Genomic DNA, 24,270 nt, shown 5'->3' on the forward strand with positions numbered 1-24,270 from the left:
TCACTTAGAACTTTTTTCTTTTCTTTTTGTCATCCTTATTCTTAGCCCCCAAACACAGACGTTTGGTCAGTGACTCCATTCAACGAGGCAGATTGAAATTAGGTAAGGTGTATTGCTGCAGGCGCCTGAGCCTATTTCAGTATTCCCTACTGACCATAGCAGAAAACTGGCAGGCTGCCTTCAAAACGTTCATTTTCACTTCATATGATCCAAGTAGTTATAACAATGCTTTGTTCAATGTCTGCTGGTGCCTGTGTTATCTGATTAACATTAGCTTGCCCAGTGCTGATCACTTATGTCTAGCTCACCAAAAACATGCTACAGAAGATAAACAGTGAAAATAAGATAAAATAATCAGCTGATAAAAGCAGTCTTTGACTGGCAGAGAGCTGAGCAGCTGCAATACTCTTAGTTTACCTGCTCTGGTTTACATTGGCATAGTCCATTGCTGATGAATGTTATGTGTTCTTCAGTACTGATATGTTCATTAAATATTTCCACAAGACATAGCAGAGAATTTTGATATTTACCTGTTATTGGAATTTCACCTGTTGGCTCTTCATGAAAATAATCAGAAATGAAGATGAAGAGGGAAGGAAAAGAATATGAGGATTAGTATCTTTTTTTTTTTTTTTTTGAAAGTAACCATTTAAATAGATTTCCTCTTTCATCTGCAATTTTTCTGCAAGATATTAATTTGAAAATAAATATGCCTTAACAATGGGTGTGTACACAAGATTTCACAGTGAAAGCTGAGTCCTACTCTTTGAAGTACTATAATCCAGCATGTGATGGTTCCTGCAAACACAAACACTGCTAATCAAAGCTTTCAGGCAAGTGAATATTTAAATAGAGTTATTTTTAAACATGCATTCAAGGTTATAGCTGTCTATACTCTTTTCCAAAAAATATATTTAGTTTAATTGTTACCTTTTTTTGCTTATCATCCACACTTCTCAGCTAAAGACTGACACTGACCTTGAATAGATGGCATTCACCTCTGTATAACTTTCTCCTGCACCATCAGTCTGCCTTGCCTTTTTAGAGTAAAAGCTCTTAAAAACTGGAAAAATTTTTGATTACATGTTTGCACAGTACCTAGTACAAAAGAAGCATATTCCTGTGCCATTATAATACCCATAGTAATTAATGACAATTGATCAACACAGTGGTATAGAAATTCCCTGGTATAAACTATCCATACTTTTTTTGAAATCAAAGGAATAAATTATACTGTGATATTGAATCCATGATTTTTTTACCCCTCACTACTTTGTTAGTCCTAGTTTATTTTAGAATGTTATTGTAAGGAAATACTGGCCTCACTAGCCAGGCAGAACATAGAGCTGGATAATAACTGAATATATTCACAAAATAATCCAGGGACTCCTTTGATTGAATTATATTGGTGTTCATTGCTGAGGTTTGGCTTCGGATGAATGTGAGGTTCTACAGCTGATGAGAACCCACACCAAGGAAAAATCTTTAAGTCAGTGCTTTTTCAACAGAAAGACTGAACAATTAAGTATAGTTTTCACTAACAAACCCCAGGAGACTTTTACTCAGGGCTTGGTTCATAAGAAGACTCATAAATGTCAAGTGCTCAAGAAAAGCACAACAGGAATTCAGCAAAGGCTAGTTTTTCTGCTATTAAATGCTAACATGCTTAAGTCCTTTAATATTTACAGTTATCCTTATGGTCATGCCCACTACTGCTGAAAACTAATACATTGCAGCATCCTGAGTAGTAGATTAATCTCTCTTCTCATTTTCAAAAGAAAAAAAAAAATTTGCCTGAGTTACCAAAAGTGAGAAAGGCATTCATGCTCTGACTCCTTAACTGAGTGGTTGCCTAACTCTGAGGGACCTGGAGAGGCTAAGTTTTGTCTGCATCTTCTAATACTTACATTCAAATTATTACTGTCTACCTCCTGTAGATCCTATTTTAAGGATTGGTCACTGTCTTTACATGGCCTGGCCATGCGTATATCCTAACTTGGGATTAATGATTCCCTTAGACAGCAACATACTAGAGGACTGATCACCTAAAATGTTAGTTTGACCCTCTGGTGTATACAGTATAGAGGACATTTTCTCCTCCCATCACTTCAAGAAGCTCCCACTTACTCTCATGTCTTTGGGAAACATCAGCCCCAATCATGAAATTTGTTACAGAACTAAATAGGAACAGAGTTTGGCCAATGCAGAGACTTTTATTAAAATATCAGCTTGCATGGTTTTTCTGTTGATTGCGCTGTCATATAAATTTTGGTATTCTTGCATAAGTAAGAAATGCCACCAGTTTTGTCCTCTGATCAAGGTAACTTCTCAGAATTTGAGAGTTTTTAGTGAGTGTACAGGGATCATATTATAAGTTTTATTAAAAATTCAAATCTGATATAAGATCAATTGCTGTCAAAGACTCTCATGTGTGATAAAACAGAAATAATGGAAATATGATCATTTACTAATTCACTCAATTTACTAATTCATTCATGCTAATTCACAAACTACTATAAAAATGTATTTGGTGTTAATGTGGGGACTATTCAGACTCAACCTTGTATTTCTGTTTATAGCTTTTCTCTCATTTAATGATACAAACTCTACCAATTTAAACTCCATTTACTTCTACAATAAGATTTCACGGGGTATAATGATTGAATAAATTTGGCCCAGGATGAAAGTATGAATTTATTTTACAGTCCTACTTGACTGAAACTACAAAGTCAGTGAGTATTCTGTGTCCATGACAAAATATGTTCATGCTGTGTTCACATAATAACTATCTTTACATTATTGCAAGCATACAGTACACCTGGCTGAGAAATATATGAAGCAAAGCTAAACAACTTTAGAAACAAAGAGAGCAATGGTCCAACTCTTCTTGAAGTGGAAAGAAAGTAGTTTAAAATAGATAGCACTGATGCTTAAAATCTTGAACTAGATCTGTTCAAGGATGGTTAGTTCAGAATAGGCAGTATAAGTGGAATTACTTTTGTGTATGATTATGGGTCTGCTTGAAACATTTTTTTTTTCTCTTTCCTTCTCTCTCTCTCTTTTTTTTCTAAAGGTACTGTTAACCTTTATAATCATTTCAAGCATCAGAATATAAGTTCAAGACTGTGGTACAAATTTCCCTCTGCAAAGGTCAGGAGAAAATATCTTGGCTGTCCCTTATATGGACAATATGTCAGGGTACTATAGCTCTTGATATAAAAACATTGTGGACAGTGATTTGGGGTAAAATGACCCTTATTGCAGAAAGAATGAGGTATTAGCCACTTAAATCTTTGAAGATTCTCTAATAGAAAAGAGGGCTTAGTCACTTAAATCTTTGAAGATTCTCTAATAGAAAAGAGGGCCGTCAGTGGGTCTCAGATAAATCAGTGCAGAAGACATATGACGTCAGTGAACAGATCCAGTGAACAAAAGACTGAACAAATATGAATAATGGAATCAAAGAGAGGAAAAAATTACCTAACATATTGGCAAAAATTAAAACAAAGCAAACCAAAAACCCACAACACCAGCAGCTTCATGGGAAATAATAGTTTTGCAATGGGGACTTGAAAACTCAACACTACAGTTCAGGATTGCAGAAGATCCTTCAGTGAAGGCACGTTTCAGATGCTTCATGTTCTCCCTTTCCTTTTGGAGCTGGGATTCAGAACAGCACTGTGTCTTTTGACAGGTGCTTAAGAGCAGGTATTCATCTTGTCTAACCTACAGTACATAACCTGGGAGATTAATTTAGGAAGCTTAATGGAAGTAGCTTGCCTTGCCATGCTGTCAGCTTCTGACATGAAGCAGGAAGACGTGTGTGCCTTATGGGTCTTGATCTTAGTTTTGGGTACTCTTTATAGATTACTTTGCAGCAGAATAACACATGATTTGGTCTTGATGTGCCAGGCACAAATCAAGAAATAAATCAAAGTTCCTCTCTTAAAGAGACTCTAACTAATTATCTATGAAGATCTATATTTCAACCTGTTAACAAATCAGAGTTAAATGTAAACACTGCCCTTCTGATTCTTATCTGATCATAATTACTTGCTAAAATAAACATTGATCTCAGTCTTTAGCCACTCAGAAGTATTATTGATCTTTACAAGGACATTATCCAATGATTTTATTATGCAAGAAATTCCTCCAAATACTCCTTTCTCCTCTTTCATTTTTAAAAATTAAATATAAAATGTATTAAAACAAGGACAAAATAAATAAGTTCGTTAAATAAGTCATTTCCAAACAGTAAAGTAAGTCCCGAAAATATTGTCTAATTCAGTTACACTGCATGCCATTTTGATATTTTTAATAAATGATATATTTACAAAAAGATAAGTGATGTTTCTACACTCATCTAAAATCAACAGAGCATCAATTATGCTAGTAGCAGAATTTCCTTTACTTTTATAAACAGCAAATTTTTCAGAATTTGAGAGTTGCAGCTTCACAGCTTTAAATTACAAATGTGTGTAGCTTCGATGTGTTCAGCTGTTACTTAGCAGACTGAGTACAATCTAAGAGTACCTGTAGTATGGAACGGAAAGCAAGGAAATACCATTATAACATGACATGAAATAACATGACAAAATTACAGAAATGTGAATTGAGACAACATGCATCTGAAAAGCAGGTTTACGTTCCATAGACATGACATGACACATACTTGCAGTTGTTTTCAGTTTGACTGGGAAGAAAAAAGAGGAAAGAAAAATAGTAAGAACAGTGAAATATAGCTGAATGCTTCTATGGTGAAGAATGGCTTTATTTGTTTATTTGTCTTTGTTTATTTACCATATATCAAAACATATTTAGTAATCTTAATATAATTAATAACAATCTAATGACATAATAACAGTAGGGATGTTTTTCTCAACACATCATAACAGTTGTACTAGAGTTAAGGATGAATAATACTAACAATAAAAATTTTAATTCTTTACTTGCTTTCTTTCACCGAGAAGAGTGGAGATTTGTTAAACCTGTAACTGATTCACAGTGAAATTGAACTATGCTGCTTCCTATAACTGCAGCAATTTTGTTCTATCTTGTACAAGAGACACTGCATAGGAATTATGATATGCAGAGACACTTATCATAAACTACACTTATCATAAACTACACTTATTATAAACTACTTATCATAAACTATTGCTGAGTCATGATCTGAATAGAGTATATATAACACCTTGCTATGGAGGAGAATTAAACTGCTGCTGATCCTGAGAAATTGACTCATGCAGGAAGGCTGTGAAGTCCATATAAATACAGATACCAACAAAAAAAATAGGAAAATGATTCAATTTAAAATAAACACCTTAGGATAATAGTTCAGATTATTTGCTGGCATAACTTATTTAATGTCAATGGAGTTGCAGAAACAGAAATTTAACCTTTGATATATATATATATATATATTCAGAAAATGACAAAGGGCATTGTAAATACGTACTGTGCTACCTTAGCTATGGTATGACATGTCAAGGAAGTTTGATACTGCAAAATACCTCACAAGACCATGATTTTGTTCATTCTGACATTTGTCATATGCAATAGAATTTTACTGTTTGTTTAAATAACACTTTCAAAAGTAGTGTATGCATAAAATGCAGGAGTGCCTACCTGGTTTTGTAGTTGGAACATCCTTTTCATGCTTGATTGTTTCATGCTCTAGACAAAGGAAACATCATAACAAAATTACTATGTTTCTAAGCTTTGTTTTGCATGTCTCTTTTTTTTTTTACTTTTTTTTTTTACTTTTTTTTTTTTTAACTAGGAAGGATCACATGTATATTTTACATGAAATTTTACACTTTATATCAGGAATAAACATTAATTTTCTATTGATTCATGCAATTTGGAAAAAAAAAAAAAGGAAAAAAAAAAAAGACAAATGTTTAGTTGCTAACAGATTATCTTCTAAGGGACCTGCATCAAAACAGTGAAACTCAGTAGTATCGCACAAAGCTTTGCATATATGGCTGCAATTAATGCTAGTAACAGTTATATGAAAGTATTAAAGAAGTCAGTTAATAGAGATTCTCCTCAATTTCTGAAATGTAATTTATAACCACCTTCCATCTATGTTATTTGAAAGGAGAGTACAAAGCAAACTCAGCAACCATTCATTTGACCTTTATGTTGAGTCAGACATACTTGAGCTGAATTCCCAAAGCCTTGAAGACATTCTATTTTGCATGGATAAATTGTATCTCGCTGTGGAAAATAAGAGAACTAGCACAGCTTTGCAGGCCATGTACCACTCCCTTCCCCCTGAGCCCCTCTCATGCTTTTCAATTTCATAATTATTACAGGAAATGTTGAGACTTTATTTTAGGTTATTGGGGTTATTGGAAATAGAAAAGATGAAAATCTTTGTTAAAAAAAAAAAAAAAAAGAGGTCTATCTAGCAATAGCACTATATAATTTATACCAAAGACACAACTGCTTAAAAGGAATTGAAAATAATAATACAAACAAACAAACAAACAAACAAAACACCATCAGAACAGACTTCATAGCATAGTAGCAGCTATGCCAAATGCATGCAAATAGGGACCACAATACATTTTAGAGCTGAAGAATCAATGGACAGCTATGCCAGCCTTGTTTACAGGCAATGTCCCCCACAGCTAAAAGTCTGTATATCAGTTATTTTTTGAGCAACGAGAAGGATGCAAAGGGGGTTATAACATGGAAAATGTTTACCATGTAAGTAGCCCCTGAAAAAAGGGCAATATGCCTCAACCCTTCTGCCATTTGATGAATAATTGAACATCTAGCAACAGCAATTTCAGGTGAAGATATATTCCAAGTAACGCTGAGATGAAGACATAACAGTGAATTTCAAATAAGAAACAGTTTTTTGAGGTGTGAATTAAAACTTGCATCTTCGGAGAGTTATATTTTTTTCCCACATCTGTTTTTTTCTTGGTGGTGGAACTGTATGGGGACTGAACTGAGTTTTATTTATTTATTTATTTATTTATTTATTTATTATTATTTTTCAGTTTATCTTTGTATGCTGAAGGTAGTTACATAAATATAGGAAGCTACAGACTGCGTGGTATGTTAATGTTTGGACTCTTCTCATTCTTCTTGACTGAGAAAAATGCTAGATGCAGCTACATTAAAAATATTAATATGATTGATACCTAGGGAAGGTCTAGGGAAGGTCTAGGGAAGTGATTGTTCCCCTGTACTCGGCTCTGGTGAGGCCACACCTTGAGTACTGTGTTCAGTTTTGGGCCCCTCGCTACAAGAAGGACATCGAGGTACTCAAAAGAGTCGAGAGAAGGGCGACGAAGCTGGTGATGGGCCTGGAGAACAAGTCCTACGAGGAGCGGCTGAGGGAGCTGGGCTTGTTCAGCCCGGAGAAAAGGAGGCTCAGGGGCGACCTTATTGCTCTCTACAGATACCTTAAAGGAGGCTGTAGCGAGGTGGGGGTTGGTCTGTTCTCCCATGTGCCTGGTGACAGGACGAGGGGGAATGGGCTAAAGTTGTGCCAGGGGAGGTTTATGTTGGATATTAGGAAGAACTTCTTTACTGAGAGGGTTGTTAGGCATTGGAATGGGCTGCCCAGGAAAGTGGTGGAGTCACCATCCCTGGACGTCTTTAAAATATGTTTTGATGTTGAACTTAGTGATATGGTTTAGTGGAGGACTTGTTAGTGTTAGGTCAGAGGTTGGACTTGATGATCTTGGGGTCTCTTCCAACCTAGAAATTCTGTGATTAGGAAAAAAAAAGTTTTTTTTTTTGTTTGTTTTTTTTTTTTTTTAATTCAGCTTGAGTATTCATTCAACACAACTAATTCTTAATAGTGATATTTTGAAAGTCTGTCACTCCTGTATTAAATCTTTGTTGAGTCTTGTGATAGGGGAACTGCAGAATAAGTTGACTCCTATACTGAAGCAATTGGTTATGTTAAATAGCCTATTAAATAGTAGTGACAAGACAGTATGTTAAATGAAAATAATGTAAGGCATAGGGATACATACACTGTAGTTTTAAGCAAATATATTAAGTTCATATTAAGTCCATACATTAAGTTCAAAAAAAATCACACAGTTATGTTACAGGATTTTTTCTGATCAAGGTAGGTACCACATACTTGCTGGTTTTGCCTGGGCTACAGAAGACAAAAGAAGGTAAATTATAATATTTAGATACAAAAAAGATTTTTTTTTTTCATATTAAAATATTTTATTTAGTTCAGTTCTTATTTGTTATTAGCTTCTGTCACTCAAATATATACAACATTCCAGACCCCCAAAGCAGATATTTCTTAACATGTTTAGACCTTTGCAAGTCCTCCTAACTATCTGCTCCTGCTGAAATAATGCAGTATCCTGTCTTTTAACATTTATGCGTTTGTGTGTTCCAGAACCATTTATCTCAAAAACTAAAAGTAAAACCTAGCTGACCCTAAAAATAATTGTGAATGTAGGTGTGAAAAACCAATAGATTCAAAGATGCAATTTCATCATTCTCCTAACTTGTTTGCCTATCACTAATGTCTAGCTTGTTAAAAATTCAAAAATTAATTTTACAGCAATTGCTTTATTACCAGAAACATAACTTATATGGTTTTGAACAAGTTTCTTGACTGCCTAGCAGTTTATGACTAGAAAAAAACTATCAAAACTATTTTTCCTGGTTAAACAGTGCTGTAAAACATCACTTTATAGTAAATTGATAGATTATCATGTGAGTATCATGTGCTTATAGAAAGCAGTATAACCAACAAATTATATAAATATTCACAGTTAGAGATAGAATCATACTATTCTGTACTGTACCTATTCTGATACTGAAGAGAAGGAAAACAGGAAAATCACATACCAAATAAGAATAGAAATGAGACAGCAAATGGCACTATTCAGTTTAATACAAAACAGCATTTTATTTTATTTTATTGAAAATATTCATAATCACCAACACCCCCATCATCATCATATCAAATAAGAATCTGTTGATTTGGCATAATTGTCCAAGATTTGGCAATCTTTCATTCTATGTTTGGATAAAGGCTACTCCAAGTAGAAATCAAGAGGCTGATATCTAGAAAAAGCTTTCAAAAAAGCTTTGTGTAACCTGTTGGTGATGATGAGACTGTTCTAATTCCTTGATGACTCTTCAGGGCTTCTATAACAGTCAACATTATTTGAACCATTATTATCACAAAATGTACAAGGTCCCAAAGACCTTGGGTTAGTTCCAAAAACACTTTCCCCATGAGAAAGCCAGTTTAAGATCCATCCAAGTCCCTGATCAAGCTAGTGCTTCATCCTCCTCCACCACTCCCTACTTGTGCACTGTTCTCTGTGCTGTAAATTGAGTCACTGGAAAGTTCTGAGCTTAAACAAAAGAAAACAAAAAAAACAACCACTGGGGATCATTTCAGAGATCTGAGTTACAGTTCCACACCATTTCATTGCCCCAGCTCAGAGACTGGAACAAGCAGCCAAGAGCTGAAACACCTTGACCTGGCTTTGTCATTGGAAAGACTGCATCTGCAGTTGCCAGTGTGCTTGATTTTCTCTAAGAACATGTTTTCAATCACATATTTCAGAATACCATAACAACTGATTGTTATGCAAATATACTACATCAGAAAAATCTGAACAGTGTTTAACACCCCCCCTCCCCCCATAAATCAGGAAAGAATGACTTGTTCCTACCTGACTTCTCAGTGGGAGCTGTCTTTGGTTGTTTAATTTTCTCCTCTGTATTGTGAAAGCCACATTAAAATTAGAAATTCATGCTGTGTTAGAATAGGTAGATATAACTGGAAAAATATTTCTAAACATGATATTGTACATATGATTCACAGTGACAAAATAAATACATGCCATTAGCATCACTACTCCATTGTAGCACTGTAAAACAGCATGTATACATTATGAGTTCTGGCTGCATGGTGAGATCATACACCATGGAAAAATAAATTACTGTGGCTAATGTCTCAACTACCCGAAAACAGTCACATACCTGGTTGTGTCTTTCAGATACGTACTCAGGTGGAAACTGTTTTTTTTAATAATACAAGTATTATAACTTTGTGGACCTCACCCTGCTAAAGTGTCTAAATTCAACAATTTAGTATTGTATGACCCTGAAAGCTCAGATATTGCCTAGCCACAAATATCTATGAATTTATACATTTATATAGTCTGAACACGAGAAAGGTATGGAGACCCCCAGGCACATGCTGACTTGCACAGGCACATCCACACAGGGCAGCATCAGTTTAAATGCCAGATCATGACACATGCTACTGGACTAGCTTACCTAGATAGACCCAGCTGGATATCTGTCACAAAACCTTAGACAAGCTCTGAGCTTCTGCTAATATCATGAGAAAGGCTGTCCAAGTCCACATGCTGGTGAGATGCCCCTGGCTGTGCTCAGCACAGTTCATATGGTCCAGAGGACATGGACTACGTCAGCCTCAGCCACCAGACCTGAGCTGCCTCTCCTCCAGGAAGGCTGGGGATGAAACTTCAGGCAGAGGCACAGGCAGGGCTTCACATCCTGGTGAGGCAGGGCCTTGTCTAAAGACACTGGTCAGACTGACTGGCCCAGTCAGATGGGAACTGCAACATATTTTTTTTTCAGATCTTTACTCTGCCAGTTCGGTTGACTTGAACTTTCCTATTTTCCCAATATTTTCATAGCTCATCTCCCATTTTCTCTTTTCCCATACCTGAATTCAAACTTATCTCCTAGCCCCTACTTTTCCACATTCACACATATCACTGCTTTTCATTTTAAATACTGTTCAGACATATTCGGAATGTGTTTCCTTTTCCTCTCACCAATGGAAGCAGTTTACAGCCGCATGCCTCTGAAACATTCCTTTCCCTCAAGACCTCTGCCAGGCATCATATGACACAAACTGAGTGAAGGTCAGGTTAGGTAGGGATATCTTGTCCCCTGAAGCCATTCAACTAATCTGAGTGCTACTTGACTAGAAATACTCCTGGGTAATCTGCCTGTGCATGCACAGAACTACTTGGCTGCTGTATTTCCAGCCTGTCAGCCAGATGTTCTTAAATGAGATAACAGAGGGGAGGCACAGGGGAGGGGATGGTAGTTGGAAATATGTTGAGTGGCCTCAACATACATGACATTTCATTTGAATTTAGCATGTAACTTCCATTTTTTTTTTTTTTTTTTTTTTTTTTTTTTTTTTTTTTTTTTCCTGAGGGCAGAGAGTAGGTTCATCTCTTTGTGCCCATTTCTTTGTAACCTAGCTCTCAGATTCCCAGAGGTATACACTTGCCAAACAGAACTAAAAAGACATTTATCATAAGGCAATAGACAGAGAAACAGTCTTGTTGCTGCACAGTCTGTGTTTTTTCATCCATAACATTGCAGCATGAAGCAAAGCAACAGTGCACATGTGAACCCAAAAACATACAGCAATGATTTTAATTAATTAATTAATTAATTATTTTGCTTTGTTTTTGGTAGGAAATCGGTACCGCTGGGGGAAAAATGCAGAGAGGGATAAAGCTCCATTTATATTGATCTTTTCTATTCTTTGGAAACAAAATATAGCTCTGCATCACTATGCTTTACAGTTGTCATTTGGTAGGTGGTGATTTAATTTCTCTTCACTCATATTAAGTTAAGGGCTTTTTTTCTCCTTACTCAGCTATCATTATTGTCAACTTCTTATGAAAACAGTGAATTAAAAAATCTCATCTCTGTTTCATGGCTGTCTGTGAAAGTAGAAATGTTATAGCACAAGCAGCAGCTTGAAAATGCAACTTACTGAGATAAAGTACTCCTTTCTGCTCTTAGATGAGCTTTAACATATTAGCAATGCATTTCACTAATTTAGACTGGGATATTAAGATTTCCATATACCAATAAACAACAACAAAAAACTCCCAAAGACTGCTAACTTAAACATAGGCCCTGTAATATCCGCTGGATTAATGAGAAGTAAACTCGACAAGTTCATGTCTTCTCTTTCTTTCTTTTTCAACACTAAATAGGATATTCTTGCTTTCTCTAATTCTGGTGAGAATTTACATCAATGCTTGCTTTGTACCTCTAGAAGTCAACCAAACAAGTCATTGAGTGGATGGTAAGTCTGATCCATTTAAAAGTAAGGGAGTGAGTTTCTTTTCAAAACAAATTAATTTCTGAAAACAGAGTACCTTGAACAGACCTGAGGACTTGCATTCATCTGGAAATAAACACAATAATTCTCCAGTATTCTCTCACCTACCTATTCTGCAGCTTAACTGTACAGTAACCATTGATCTACTGATTCCACTGGAGAACACCCTGAAGGCTGCAGCTTATCTTCTCCTGGCAAATCTACAGGAGGTGACTTTATAACTTTTTGTCTAAGTGCCTAGCAATTAGTTGTAACCAGAAGAAAGACTGAAGACATCAGCAAAACTTAAGAACGCTCTACAAGGGAACACACTTCAAGAGATCAGGAGATTTCACAAAATCGTTTCAGTTCACTGAAATTTCTGTATGGAGAAAAGCAGTGAAAACAACAACAACAAAACATGTCTGATGTGAATGATACATAGCATTGTGACAAGATAAGAAGAAATACTTCATGTTTTCATTTTATAATATGGTTTTATATCTCTTTTACTTTTTATATTTAGTATATTATGAGGAATACAGCAAATAAGTAATCAAATAAGTAAATCGATGACTTCATAAAGCTACAAAAAATCCACTATCTATTTTTTGTGGATATTTCTGAAAAATTCAGATCTTGTTCTGATTTTAAATATGACCAAAATTTACAGTCCTGAAATATTTAATTGGAGAGAATTTCTTTCCTCTGCAGAGCACTAGTTTTGCAGCACTACTGGCATTAATATTCATTTTTGTTTTGATGTATTTAATTTAAATAGAGAAAGTATAAAGCTGTAAACATTACTCTGTGTATTTCAGGCAGTTTCAGAAGAATTACAACAGGAAAGAACTTGCAACCCCCCACCTCCAACCCCTTTTTAAATTTCTCTACAGGATCAATATATTTTCTGAGATTCTCTAGTTTCTCAGTCACATGATACTCCTAAATCTGATGGCAGGATGCATAGGAATAAAAGTTTGAAGCTGCTTTGATTCAAGGTGAAAAAGAAGGCTACTGCTTTGTACAGAATGAGGCTTTTGTAATTCAGTCTGCTAACTCAAGAGCACTTATTGGCACACAGCAGGCAGAAGCATTATTACCACATGTGCCTGCAGATTAATACTTCCAGTCATCAGCTGAAACTCAGAATAGCCACTGCTCCCCAAAACAACTGCTAATTACCTGAGAAGAGGTCTTTTACACTAAAGGAAATTTCGCAAGTTTATTTATCTATCTATCTATTTATTTATTTATTTATTTTTCTTCAAGCATTTAAATTCCAAGGGTTTTAGTCTGGAATATACTGTATAAGCGCAAACTCCTAATCAGCCTGAGGTACAGGCTTTGGGACAAGATGCTCTGATGTTTGCAAGTGTCTTGCAATGGAAATTTATTTTCATGATACTATCTGGATCAAAACAGGCTAATCACGCAGCTAGAGGTGGTTTCATTGTGCTGTGAGGGTGAGTAGTCGTGCCACCTGCCTAGGTGTCCCACAGATAGGCTGCTGCTGACCCCTGTCATGATACACTGATACACAGAGCTGGACAGGGTGGCTTCCTCAATAGGGCATTCCTGTCTCAGCCAGACCGCCCTGAACCTACCTGCTGGCTGAAGCACTCTGCTAGATCTGAATATCTGAATATGTATAAAGCTGAGGAATGTTGCCTTTTTTTTTTTTTTTTTTTTTTTTCAGCGTTGACTCCCAAACAGCAATACAACTACTTCACAAAATCAGCTGTTCTTCAGGAAACCTCAAATTGCCTATGAAATATTTAACTTGCAAGTAGTTTGTTTTTCTGTTATAAAAACAAGTGAGAAAACCAGTAAATGTGTAGAAGAAATTGATAATTAAAAAAAAAAATCAGGAAAAAGGAATGATGCAAAACGAGTCTGCTTAACATTGAACATTGCTGTCAGTGCTGACAGCATTCAGTAAGACCACCATTGAGCTGTGTAAGCAGAGCATCAATAGATGAGCTTTCTATGAGGATATCCTCTTAGCCTTGTTTCTTTAGACCAGACCAAACTGCAGATCCCTTTCTTCCTCCTCCAGAAGGACGAAGGACAAAAACCCTGGTTTGAAGAAGGGCCCTGTCCATATCACTGCAGCCAATTATAGTTGGTTAGTTACAGTTTACCTGAATGCATACTCAACCCAAGTTTTTTTTAATTGTCCAGCTCCTGTTCTTCTGAGACCCATAATCTAGAGGCTGCCTTTGATCAGGCTATCATATACCCAGAGGGTATAGTAGTTCCAACTTTGTGACGAGATTCACTTCATGTTACATTTGTTTACAGAAAAAGTTGAGATGGGATAATTCCAAATAATCTTCCTTGATTAACTAAAAGGCAGCACTTTCCAAGCACTGAAAAATGGGATAATTGTTTCTGACAATGCTTTTTAAGTCATACCACACCAATGAGAGAGAGTCATAGATGCTATGAAAAACTGTCAAAGTCTAATCCTTTTAGATAAATTTCACCCTTATTTTTGTTCCTTTCCCAATTCGATTTTGAAAAACCCAATGACACAAAGCAAAAAGCTTAAGGAAGTCTCCCAATTTTGCAGACCAAACAAATCCTCATTGAATGGAGCCTGGAGTAACTGGAAATTACATTACCAAACATACCTGGCTTCATCTGAGAGATAGCTTTTTCATGTTTAATATGTGCAGGTTCTATAAATGAGAAGAACCATCATGTTAGAGGGCTTCTTAATTCTTAGATTTTAAAAATAACAATAAAAAAATCTTTATGCTTTTAAAAGATGACTTTGGGTTATGGATTAACATTAGACTTGATTTTTGTTAAATTCATTTCTTGGGAAAAGATTTTAATTTTATGAGAAAATTTTTCTCAAAATGAAAATAACACCAAAGAAAAAGTGATTTTTGACTTTTTGTTTTGCCTAAGAATTGCAAATTTCTATTTTTAAAAAATAAATAACATATAAATTTAAAAAATTTGAAATGCTGCTACTACTAGTTTTGATTGATACCACCTCTATTCCATATAAAACATTTCTCCTTAATGCTTAATACAGGAACCAGGAATTCTGGAAGCTTTATTTATTATTATTATTATTATTATTATTATTATTATTATTATTATTATTATTATTAAAGAAGTGTGGTAGTCTCATATAGAATGGAAAAAAAAAAGTTTAGTATATTGCATAAATAAAAAATAGCTTTTCATATTCCTCTGTTAGCCTGGGACCAATTTTTCTGGATTCCATTGATATATTGCAAAGCAATAAATATTATAAATATTATATTGTATTACAATATAAACTGTATGTAATTTTGTGCTACCTAAAAATAGTGATATCAAAAAACAAACAAACAAACAAAAAACAAACAACAAAACACAACAACAGTATGGGATAGACAAGCTCTGGAATTTCAGAGGAAATATTAAAAACACATTTCTTCATATCTCATTCTGATTTACAGAAGCTACATGTAAATTGTGTAGCAGGTCAGAGTGGCAGCAGACCAAGAGGTAAATCCCTCCATTCTATGGATCAGAGACCGGGCCAAGGAATAGCACAGGCCCTTCCTGCTCCATGTCCCCCACAATTTTTTTTCCAGTGAGATGCTCTCATGGAGGCAGAAGGCACAGGTGGGTCTTACCCAAACCTGAACTGGAAAGGGGTTTCCACATACTTTGGGACTTGTGAAACACATGTAGATTGTAGCATTACAATCGCTGAAAGCCAGTTTCACAGATCAAAATCTCATCTGCTAATCTCATCAGCTGCTAAACCTCTGAAAATGTAAAAAAGTATCTTCCTCCTAAATGTCGAAGTAACAGTATTCTTCAATAACTTTTACTTACTGTGTTCATGAGTTTTTTCTGAAGTACCTAGAAATAAATGAAAAAGGAGTGCTTTAATACTTGTATGACTAAAATGGAAGATTTAATGCATTTATTCATTACATTTAAAGAGAGATAAAATAAACCTTCAGTGAACTCTGTATTAAAATCTCCAACAGTTAACATATTCTGTTTATACTACCTACCCCAGCCACTTAACAGGACACTTCAGGAACATAAACACCTCGAATTCCTCACTGAGCTGACATTTCATACAGCTACCTCTGACAGACTTTTACGTCTCCTCGGTGACCTGAGTTGCTCTCCCTAAATGGTGACCTAGTATATACTTGACCTTGGGCAATGATACTGCTAAGTGAGGTGCCCATTATGAGATAGTGCAAGTTCAGATGAATGAAGAAGTAACACCTAAGTTAAGCTAAACCAGACCTCATAAGAGGCCCTGACAAGTGTGCTTGCCCCAGTAAGGTCAGTGAGCTTCAGATAGATAAGTTACATTCCAAGGAGAAGAAAGAAATATCTTAAAACATAATTAGGGAACATCTGAACAAAAAGACTTAGCACCTTAGAACTACAGTTTTAAACTTTGTGTAATTTCATATATATTTTTGTTTTCCATGGACTGTAAGAGAACATTTGTCAGTTAAAGAGAGAGCTCAGGGAGCCATGCCCAGTGCTGTTACTGGTGCTCCAGAAGGAAGCCCAATGCCCAGTTCACCATCTGGATTTTTCTTTTTAAGTTTTGCAACCAAGGTATTTTTCAGGACATGAAGACTCTGATACCCTTATATAACAGCCTGCCATGCCACGTAAGAGCAGTCCCCCAGGAGACACAGAAGTGCAGGGGATGAGCTACCTTTGCAGGCCCAGACATGAGAGCCACATCTGCACTGAGCAGTGATGCACTGAGCTCCTCAGCTCTCATCCAGGACAGAAAGTAAAGAGCTGCTGTACAGGTGGGTTTATGTTTTGTTTGCTTCTCCCGCAGGGGAAAGCTGCTCTTATTTTTTACGCAGTCTCTGTTTAATCCAAGTTGTCACTGTGATGTAAGGAGACAACAGCTGGGGATGGCATACAGAACAAAGTAAAAATAATGGAACAGCTTTTGAGGTAGTAGAAAATAAAGATACAAATGAGCTGGACATGCTTGCTCATAAGTTTAGATAAATTCTGTCATAGTGAAATATGAAATATATCCATGAAACATGTCTGAAATTTGGAGAGGTGATTCTCTGTATCATGTCAAAAGACTTTGTGAGATATGCTTAACTAGATACAGGTTCCAATTTACTAAAGGAAATTCATAGCAAATATATATAAAAAGAACTTCAGGAACTGATATAATGACTTATATAACTGTGTCATGTTACACTTTCAAAAACTACCTACAATGACAAAGGTAAGCCAGAGGAGGCCCAGCCTTCTTTTCCTGGTGTAACATAGCAAATACAGATAAAAACAAATCACAGAATTTTCTACTATGTGTTTTTGATGAAAAATTAAGATCTAAAATTAAAAGGTTTTGCAGGATAAACCGGTTATGCTAAAACTTAGCATATGCTAAAACATTTGTTTTGCTAACTATGCTATGATTTCAGTCAGTTCAACATGAATCCTATCCTTCTGCCATGTCATATTATCTCATCAAAGATATCATTTAAACAACTTATGAAGGAAACGAAAAACCCCAAAATGGAATCCCAAGAACTTTTTTTTTTTTTTTTTTTTTTCAGTATCACAATTATCTGTAAATTTAGCATTTAAAGAAAAATGCTAAATGTCAATGACCTAGTCAGATTTCTAGAATGTTTATTTATATATTATGTGGTATTTAACTTAAAGAATGAGAAATGAAAGGCTGTGTTCTGCTGCTCCCACTCATCTCATGTATTATCTTGCACTGAAAGTGAAGCAGTTCTATTCAAATATTGTGCTTAAATGTTTCTTTATACAGTGCCTAGATAAGCTGTGAAATGCCATACTACAAAATGTGCAGATGTTGAAAATTTCCATAATTTCAGAAAGTGAAAATGCAAATTAAAGAAACAACTACCAAGCACTGTTAAACATGAAGATGCCATTTCCGCCTTAGGAAGTGTCTAAGCCGAGATCATGGGAGGTCATGAGGCTCTGCTATGTGACTGTTTTTGTCCTGTACTCTTCCCTAGGTGCTCAGTGCTTTGGATTTGGTGAACTCTTGTTATAACTTCAAACAATTGTTTTGATGTTATTAATTAAGAGCACTACTTGTTGCCTTGATAACTTCTTGGTTTTCATAATGTTAGAAAAATTGGCCCTAAGTAAGTACTGTATCTTCATTTGTTTAACACTTAAGCCACATTAGAGGAGGAAAATGTTCAGATATGGATCTAATGAAAACAGATGGAGTTTTGATGAAATACTTGAAGCTGTATGAGATCTGAGTGTGATCAATGGAATTATCAGCAAACCTCAGCAAAAACATTTTTGTAATTCCTTTTGTGTCATTCTAAATTAATCTTAGTGACTTGGGCTTGGTGGTTATCTTGCTGTTTTTCACATTTGCTTCAAGTTTTCTTTGACTCTTGCCTGCTATTCTGAATGCCAGAAGGGTATTAATTATGTATGGTGTGTTTCTGTAAATTAGCTTCAGATATGGGTTCAGAACAGAAATTCTCTGTTTTATTGAACCACAAATCAGTAAGGCTAAAGGCAGAACATGCTTTTTGGTTATAACTTGTCTATTTTCCATCTGGATAACAGTCATTTGATGTTCAGACAACAAATATATTTGTAAGTGTGCATGGAGTGAAAGCAACATTAAGAACTATTTCTTTTAGTGAAAAATAACAAAATAATAATACATTATGTAGCTGATGAAATTATTTTTTATCATGTAGTTGTACTATAAATAAGAAACTTATTCTCCACTAGACTAAATTAGAGATTGGTTCCCCAAAGATGGAAGAGAGCACAAGGACTCTTTAATGAGATATGGACTGGGCATTAGATGAACACAGCCATGACATTAATCTATAAAAACATTACAGGCCAAAGGAGCAATCAAGATCAACACAAGTCTTTCAATGGAATTTTCAAGATTTGTGCCTATATCTTCACAGTTATACATTGTGAAAAAGGATGAGATTTTGGTTCTCTTACATGGGCTAGATAAAACTATTCTTCCTTAAAATCAACTATAGACAACTTAACAAATGTTAACAAACTTCTCTTAGACAATCTAACAGATATTCTTCTTTCAAAGTTCATTGGGAATGCTGTGGTCTTCAAGAACTTAAGATGCTACCTCATTCTGCCAATCATGAATGCACTTTTAATTTGAGGTTGAAGGAAATATTTTTTTTTTCTAGTAAAGTGCAAGGATTTTCGGACTGTGGAACAACTAGTAAAATGACAAAAAGAATAAAATATATTCTTTATATTTGGCAAGTTCAGAAGGTCTCAGATGATAAAAACTTTGGAAAACAATAAAAATATCATGCAAAGGGATTCATCAGGGCAGATCACTGTTCAAGAGCAGTGGGGGCCTTTGTAAAGTACTTGCCTCCCTACTCTTTGTCACTTATGGGAGCAATCAAATGTTCATGCAAGATTTCTAGATCAGCAGGCCTGATCCGCCATATCTCCACATCTCCTTCTCAAGTCCTGCTGGCTGGTTAAGCAGCTGGCATACTGTGCAGAAAAAAATAACCCAGTGAATATATGTTGAAAAAAATGACTCTTCACAGAACAGGTTAGTTGCAGTAAGGTTCCTGTAAAGAATCTTGTGCTAGATTAGGACATTGCCTTGACAGTGTATGGCCAATAACTACCTTAAGGAAGGGTCAGAGTAATGAAAGTATGAAATGCCTTTTTAGTGATGGTGGTGGCATAAATAGAGGAAGCCTGTGTGTGATTATTCTAAACTGAAAGCTATGCAAGCCATAAGGAATCTCTCAATTTCATACTGAGTCCATTTTACATTTTTGCTTTATTTTAAACCTAGCATTCTCCAGGGTATCTGTCCAAGTTTCTACACATTATGGAACTACCATCTCATATTAACAAGAGAATTATGAAATACTAAGCGATTTGTTAATTTTATCTGTAAGACTTGCAAGAAAACAGAGAAATTGGACTTCCAGCAAGTGCCCTGTACTAGTGGGAGTGTTTGTCTTGGGCCTGTGCAGCACCACAGACTTCCTTGGACCACTGTTTCAGCATGACTTATGAGGATAGTGGTTACAATAAGGTAAATAGTTAAGGTAAGCCGTTCTAAAATGCCATGGTTTGCCAGTATATATTAACCCCTACTATTAGAGCTTGTAGGGTATTCATCTGAAACAGACTGATTTTTCTATTGCCGTCTTTCACCAAAAGCTGTCTGTTCTTCCAGTCCCTTCTGCGTTATTTCTTTTACCAGAGTAGTCTGTTCCAGGATATATGCCTTCATGAAGTCGACAGGTTTGTGTCCTCACTGTTTGACTTGTCATTTACCTTGGGGCTGCGTAGTGAAGAATGAGCTGACTATTGGTTTTGGGAGATTTTGCTGCTGTTGTCTAGAACAACTTGTTTTATTTTGTTTTTAAGACTTATTTTTAACTGGCAATTCAAGACTACTTTATATAACTGGGAAAAACAAAAAGTAGTTCACAGAGAGGAAAAATTTAGCATGTGGTAAATATAATAGAAGTAGCAAAGAAATACAGACATTTGCAACATTTTAAAATGATTTTTAATGAGAGGAATTGCTTCAACTTGAATCTGAGATGCATGCCTGTAGGGAGCATCACTAATGATCCCAATCTTTCTCTGTTTCCCAGTTTGTCAGTTAAACGATAGAAATGCACTGGGAAATGTAAGTCTTGTTGAAACAGCAATCTCATATGATAGTTAATGTTAAAGTTAATGCCTTTAAAGTACTATAAGTCTTAAAATCCCAGGAGGTCAAATCTTCCATCGACGGAGCTGGAAATAATAAAATTTCAGTCAAATGTAGATGAGGTACATATGCTGTATTAATGCATTTCATCTTTAGGCACGTGTGGTGAAAGACCTGAAGAGCTTCCTCTCAATATCATCCTCAGCTTCTGACGTTTTCATGTGCTGTTCCCTGAAATTATGGGATGGGAACATACAGATCAGGGAGAATATGCTTAACAAGCCTTTATTCTTAGTAATATCTGTTTTATGTTTGCATATAGTTAAGGCAAAACATAGCAAAGCTCAGGCCATACAAATTATTCCAACACAAATTATTGGCATATAAATGGTAATTGAATGAAATCGGGCAGACTGAAGTATGTAGGATGTTAGTGATGACATTTTTTTTCTCGATATTAACACTAGTTTGTGCAAAAATAGTGTTCACCATTCTATATAAACAACTGGAGCCAAACAAACAAACAAACAAAAAAAAACCTCTTGATGTTATTAATACTAATTAATATTTGAATGTCTGTTTCTTAATGCCTGTTATTTGTGAAAGGAGGAAAGAAGCCAAACTAATTCCCTGGGTCTAGACTCCATGCAAATATCTTGAATATGATTTTCTTTGTTAAGCTTCTTAACTATGAATGTAAAAGTATCCATGTAAAGTATAAGAATGGCTGACCATTTTTATATATGAATTCATATATGTTATTAAATAAATGTATAATAATGTTCATTAAGACAACAATAAAATGGCCTCATTGAAATCTAGGAAAGAACAATATTGGAGAAGAGATTAATTGATATTAGAAGTGGAAAATAATAAAAAAGTAATTAGCTTTTGAAAAGATGAAGTTTTTCAAGTGTGTTATCCATATTAATATGGTGATTAAAGCAGAGGACTAATGGCTAGCTTCTACAGGCAGAATATCCTGAGCCATCTTCTTTTCTTGTGAAATGCTGCTGATCGCTGTTTTTCTTTAATTACAACTTTGCAAGAGCAGAATACCTCTAAGTATTCATTTGCAGCTATCTTTGCACAGGGCAATAAAGGAATATTTTATCCTGTGGAGAAATTTTTAGCCAATTAACTATGTATTATATGGATATCCAGGTGTTTCAGCATATTATGCTGATCGACAGATGAAAGAGTTGCTGACAATGCCAATATCCATGTTACACCTAACTTATAGTAATAACACAGGTCACCAATTACACAGAGCATTCTTTCTTCAGAAATCACAGCTGTTGCACAATCATCAAAATACTATTTTAAGTGTCTCCACTTATTGGAAGCAGGGGCTGAATAAATTACTCTTGTACTTTAACACAAGTTACAATTATAACTGTAATTGAAATGCTATGCAAGGTCTATCAATGTGAATTGTTTTGCAGGTTTGCCATTAAATAAGACACACACAAAAAAGTGTAGTCTCAATTTTACCTTGAAGGGATTACAAAGGTGTAACCAATGGCGGGGTTTAGATTAAATTCTGCTGAAGGTAAAATTGTGGGTATTTTAAAAATAAACAAATCAATGTAAGTTAGCAACATCAGTTTTATGTGCATTATCTTAATAATAAATACAATAAAAACAAAGTATTAGGATGTTAAACATGGATTTTGCAGCTTAATGCTAAATATAAATATTTGCATTAGGTCTATGTCTAAGTACAATAACTGTAGATATTCAAACTACTATTAAGACCAATAAATGACTGCCTTCTTTTGCTCACCTTTCTTCTCTTTTGATGTTAGGTTCTTAAAAAAGTAAAATTAAAGTTTTGAAGAAGGTTGTTGAAATCACAAACAGCAAACTATGATGATTTTTGATGATGTTTACTGCAGATTTTTTTTTTTTTTTTACTAGATTTAAACTCTATACTTTGTTTTGTCCAAGTCAGAAATATGGGTATCTCCAAGGGGCAATTCTTTGCATCCTCACAGACGTCTAAGACACAGATGAACTCTCTGAAGATGCTTACTTTTCTCCAATAACTTGAAAATGTGATGAGAGTTCATAGCTTCAACTTACATGACTAACTTTAGATAGCTAAATTTGTATGAGGTAAAACCTCTTAATTGTTAGCTCATCTGAGGATCTAAAAAGTGCTTTAAATTTATGAATTCATGGAAAATGCACCATATGGATTGGTCTTGAGCCCAGTGCACTGGGCTCAAGTTCTTTTGACTACTTCCTACTTTGAAATGGGTACTCTGAAAAGTGTGTCCTAGTCATGTTTTATTCTAACTGAAATATCTGCACCATGGAAAGTACAAGAACTTGATCCATTAAGATTTGGCCATCACTTAACAGAAGCTGTGTATTTGAGCATTAAGTCTCACATAACCATGCAAAATGTGCATTACTTATTTATATCCTCTAACATAGCTGAGGCAAGGTAAACAGAGGTCAAACAAATTTCAGCTAATTGATGTAGATTTTCCAGACCATTTTCAATATCTCATGAATATTCTACATTCATTAATATTCATTGAAAATGCCTAGGTTTTGCTGTTTCAGCAGGGGAAGTCAAAGCCTACCAATGTATAACCATGGTTGTCTAATAAATAAAAAATTCCTTTAGGCAGAAGTAGATTTACAATGAAGAGTACCTTGTCTGTAGCTTAAGCATCCTGTAAAGTGTTCTTCAGTGTAATAAAGACACCACTATTTTTTTCTTTATGATTCCGGAGGGCAATGCTAACTACTGGCACACAGGTCCTTTGGGCTCCACCTCGTGGCTAATTCAGTGACTGTTAACCTTTGAGGGAGATTCCTACCTCGAAGTAGTCAAAATAGCAGTGACAAGTTAAACATAGTTGTTTGTGTTTATATTATTTTCTAATATATAATAATTTATATTTTTTTCCCTCTGTTTAGGAATATACTGTTAGGGGTCTGTGTAATACATCTTGCAGTTATAGAATTAAGTAGTCAAATTTCTTACCATTGAGGCACTGTAGAAAACTACATACTGTAGGTGTGGCTTGTATTGCACTAGTGGCATTTGCAGCTGGACAGAAATCCCAAGCTGCCATGGAGATTTGTTTTATTAATAAGAAGGCTACCAGGCTACTTTTTTTTTTTTTTTTTTTTTTTTTTTTTCCTCTGGTCATAACAAAAGCTAAGCAATTCTGAAAGATGAAAGGATGAAAGACAGTACTGCTCAGTTCTTTCTCAGTTTGACAAACATTTAGATTTGTTTCTCTATGTTGCAAAGAGATACTTATGTGCCTTGGCCAGTTTATAGCACACTGTATAGAGGGCAGCAGTTTCCAAGTGATGGATAGGGTCCCGTTACTAAGAGTAATTGAAAGAAGTTGTCCTTTATGGATTGGTAAAATATGTAGTCTGGAGCTAAAATGTATATGCTTTACCCATTTTCTAGATT

The 24,270-nt window shown here is 35.2% G+C and overlaps 1 protein-coding gene across 17 annotated transcripts in view; it reads right to left on the minus strand.

The window, feature by feature from the left end:
* The window catches only part of TRDN (triadin), a 243,505-nt gene that overhangs the window by 25,681 nt on the left and 193,554 nt on the right, over positions 1 to 24,270 (minus strand). For 13 of the 17 annotated variants that reach the window (XM_084515251.1, XM_084515252.1, XM_084515250.1 and 10 more), the window contains 7 exons: positions 15,965 to 15,991; positions 14,755 to 14,802; positions 9,687 to 9,731; positions 8,117 to 8,134; positions 5,629 to 5,676; positions 4,673 to 4,693; positions 531 to 557 (listed from right to left, as the gene is read on the minus strand). In XM_084515251.1, the coding sequence (XP_084371377.1) occupies positions 531 to 557; positions 4,673 to 4,693; positions 5,629 to 5,676; positions 8,117 to 8,134; positions 9,687 to 9,731; positions 14,755 to 14,802; positions 15,965 to 15,991 (234 nt within the window). Of the gene's footprint in view, positions 1 to 530; positions 558 to 4,672; positions 4,694 to 5,628; positions 5,677 to 8,116; positions 8,135 to 8,173; positions 9,363 to 9,686; positions 9,732 to 14,754; positions 14,803 to 15,964; positions 15,992 to 20,660; positions 21,057 to 24,270 lie in introns of those variants that run through there. The other 4 variants (XM_084515249.1, XM_084515243.1, XM_084515246.1 and 1 more) reach the window with 4 other exon arrangements.

This window comes from Aythya ferina (genome assembly GCF_964211825.1).
Source record: "Aythya ferina genome assembly, chromosome: 3".
NCBI lineage: Eukaryota > Metazoa > Chordata > Aves > Anseriformes > Anatidae > Aythya > Aythya ferina.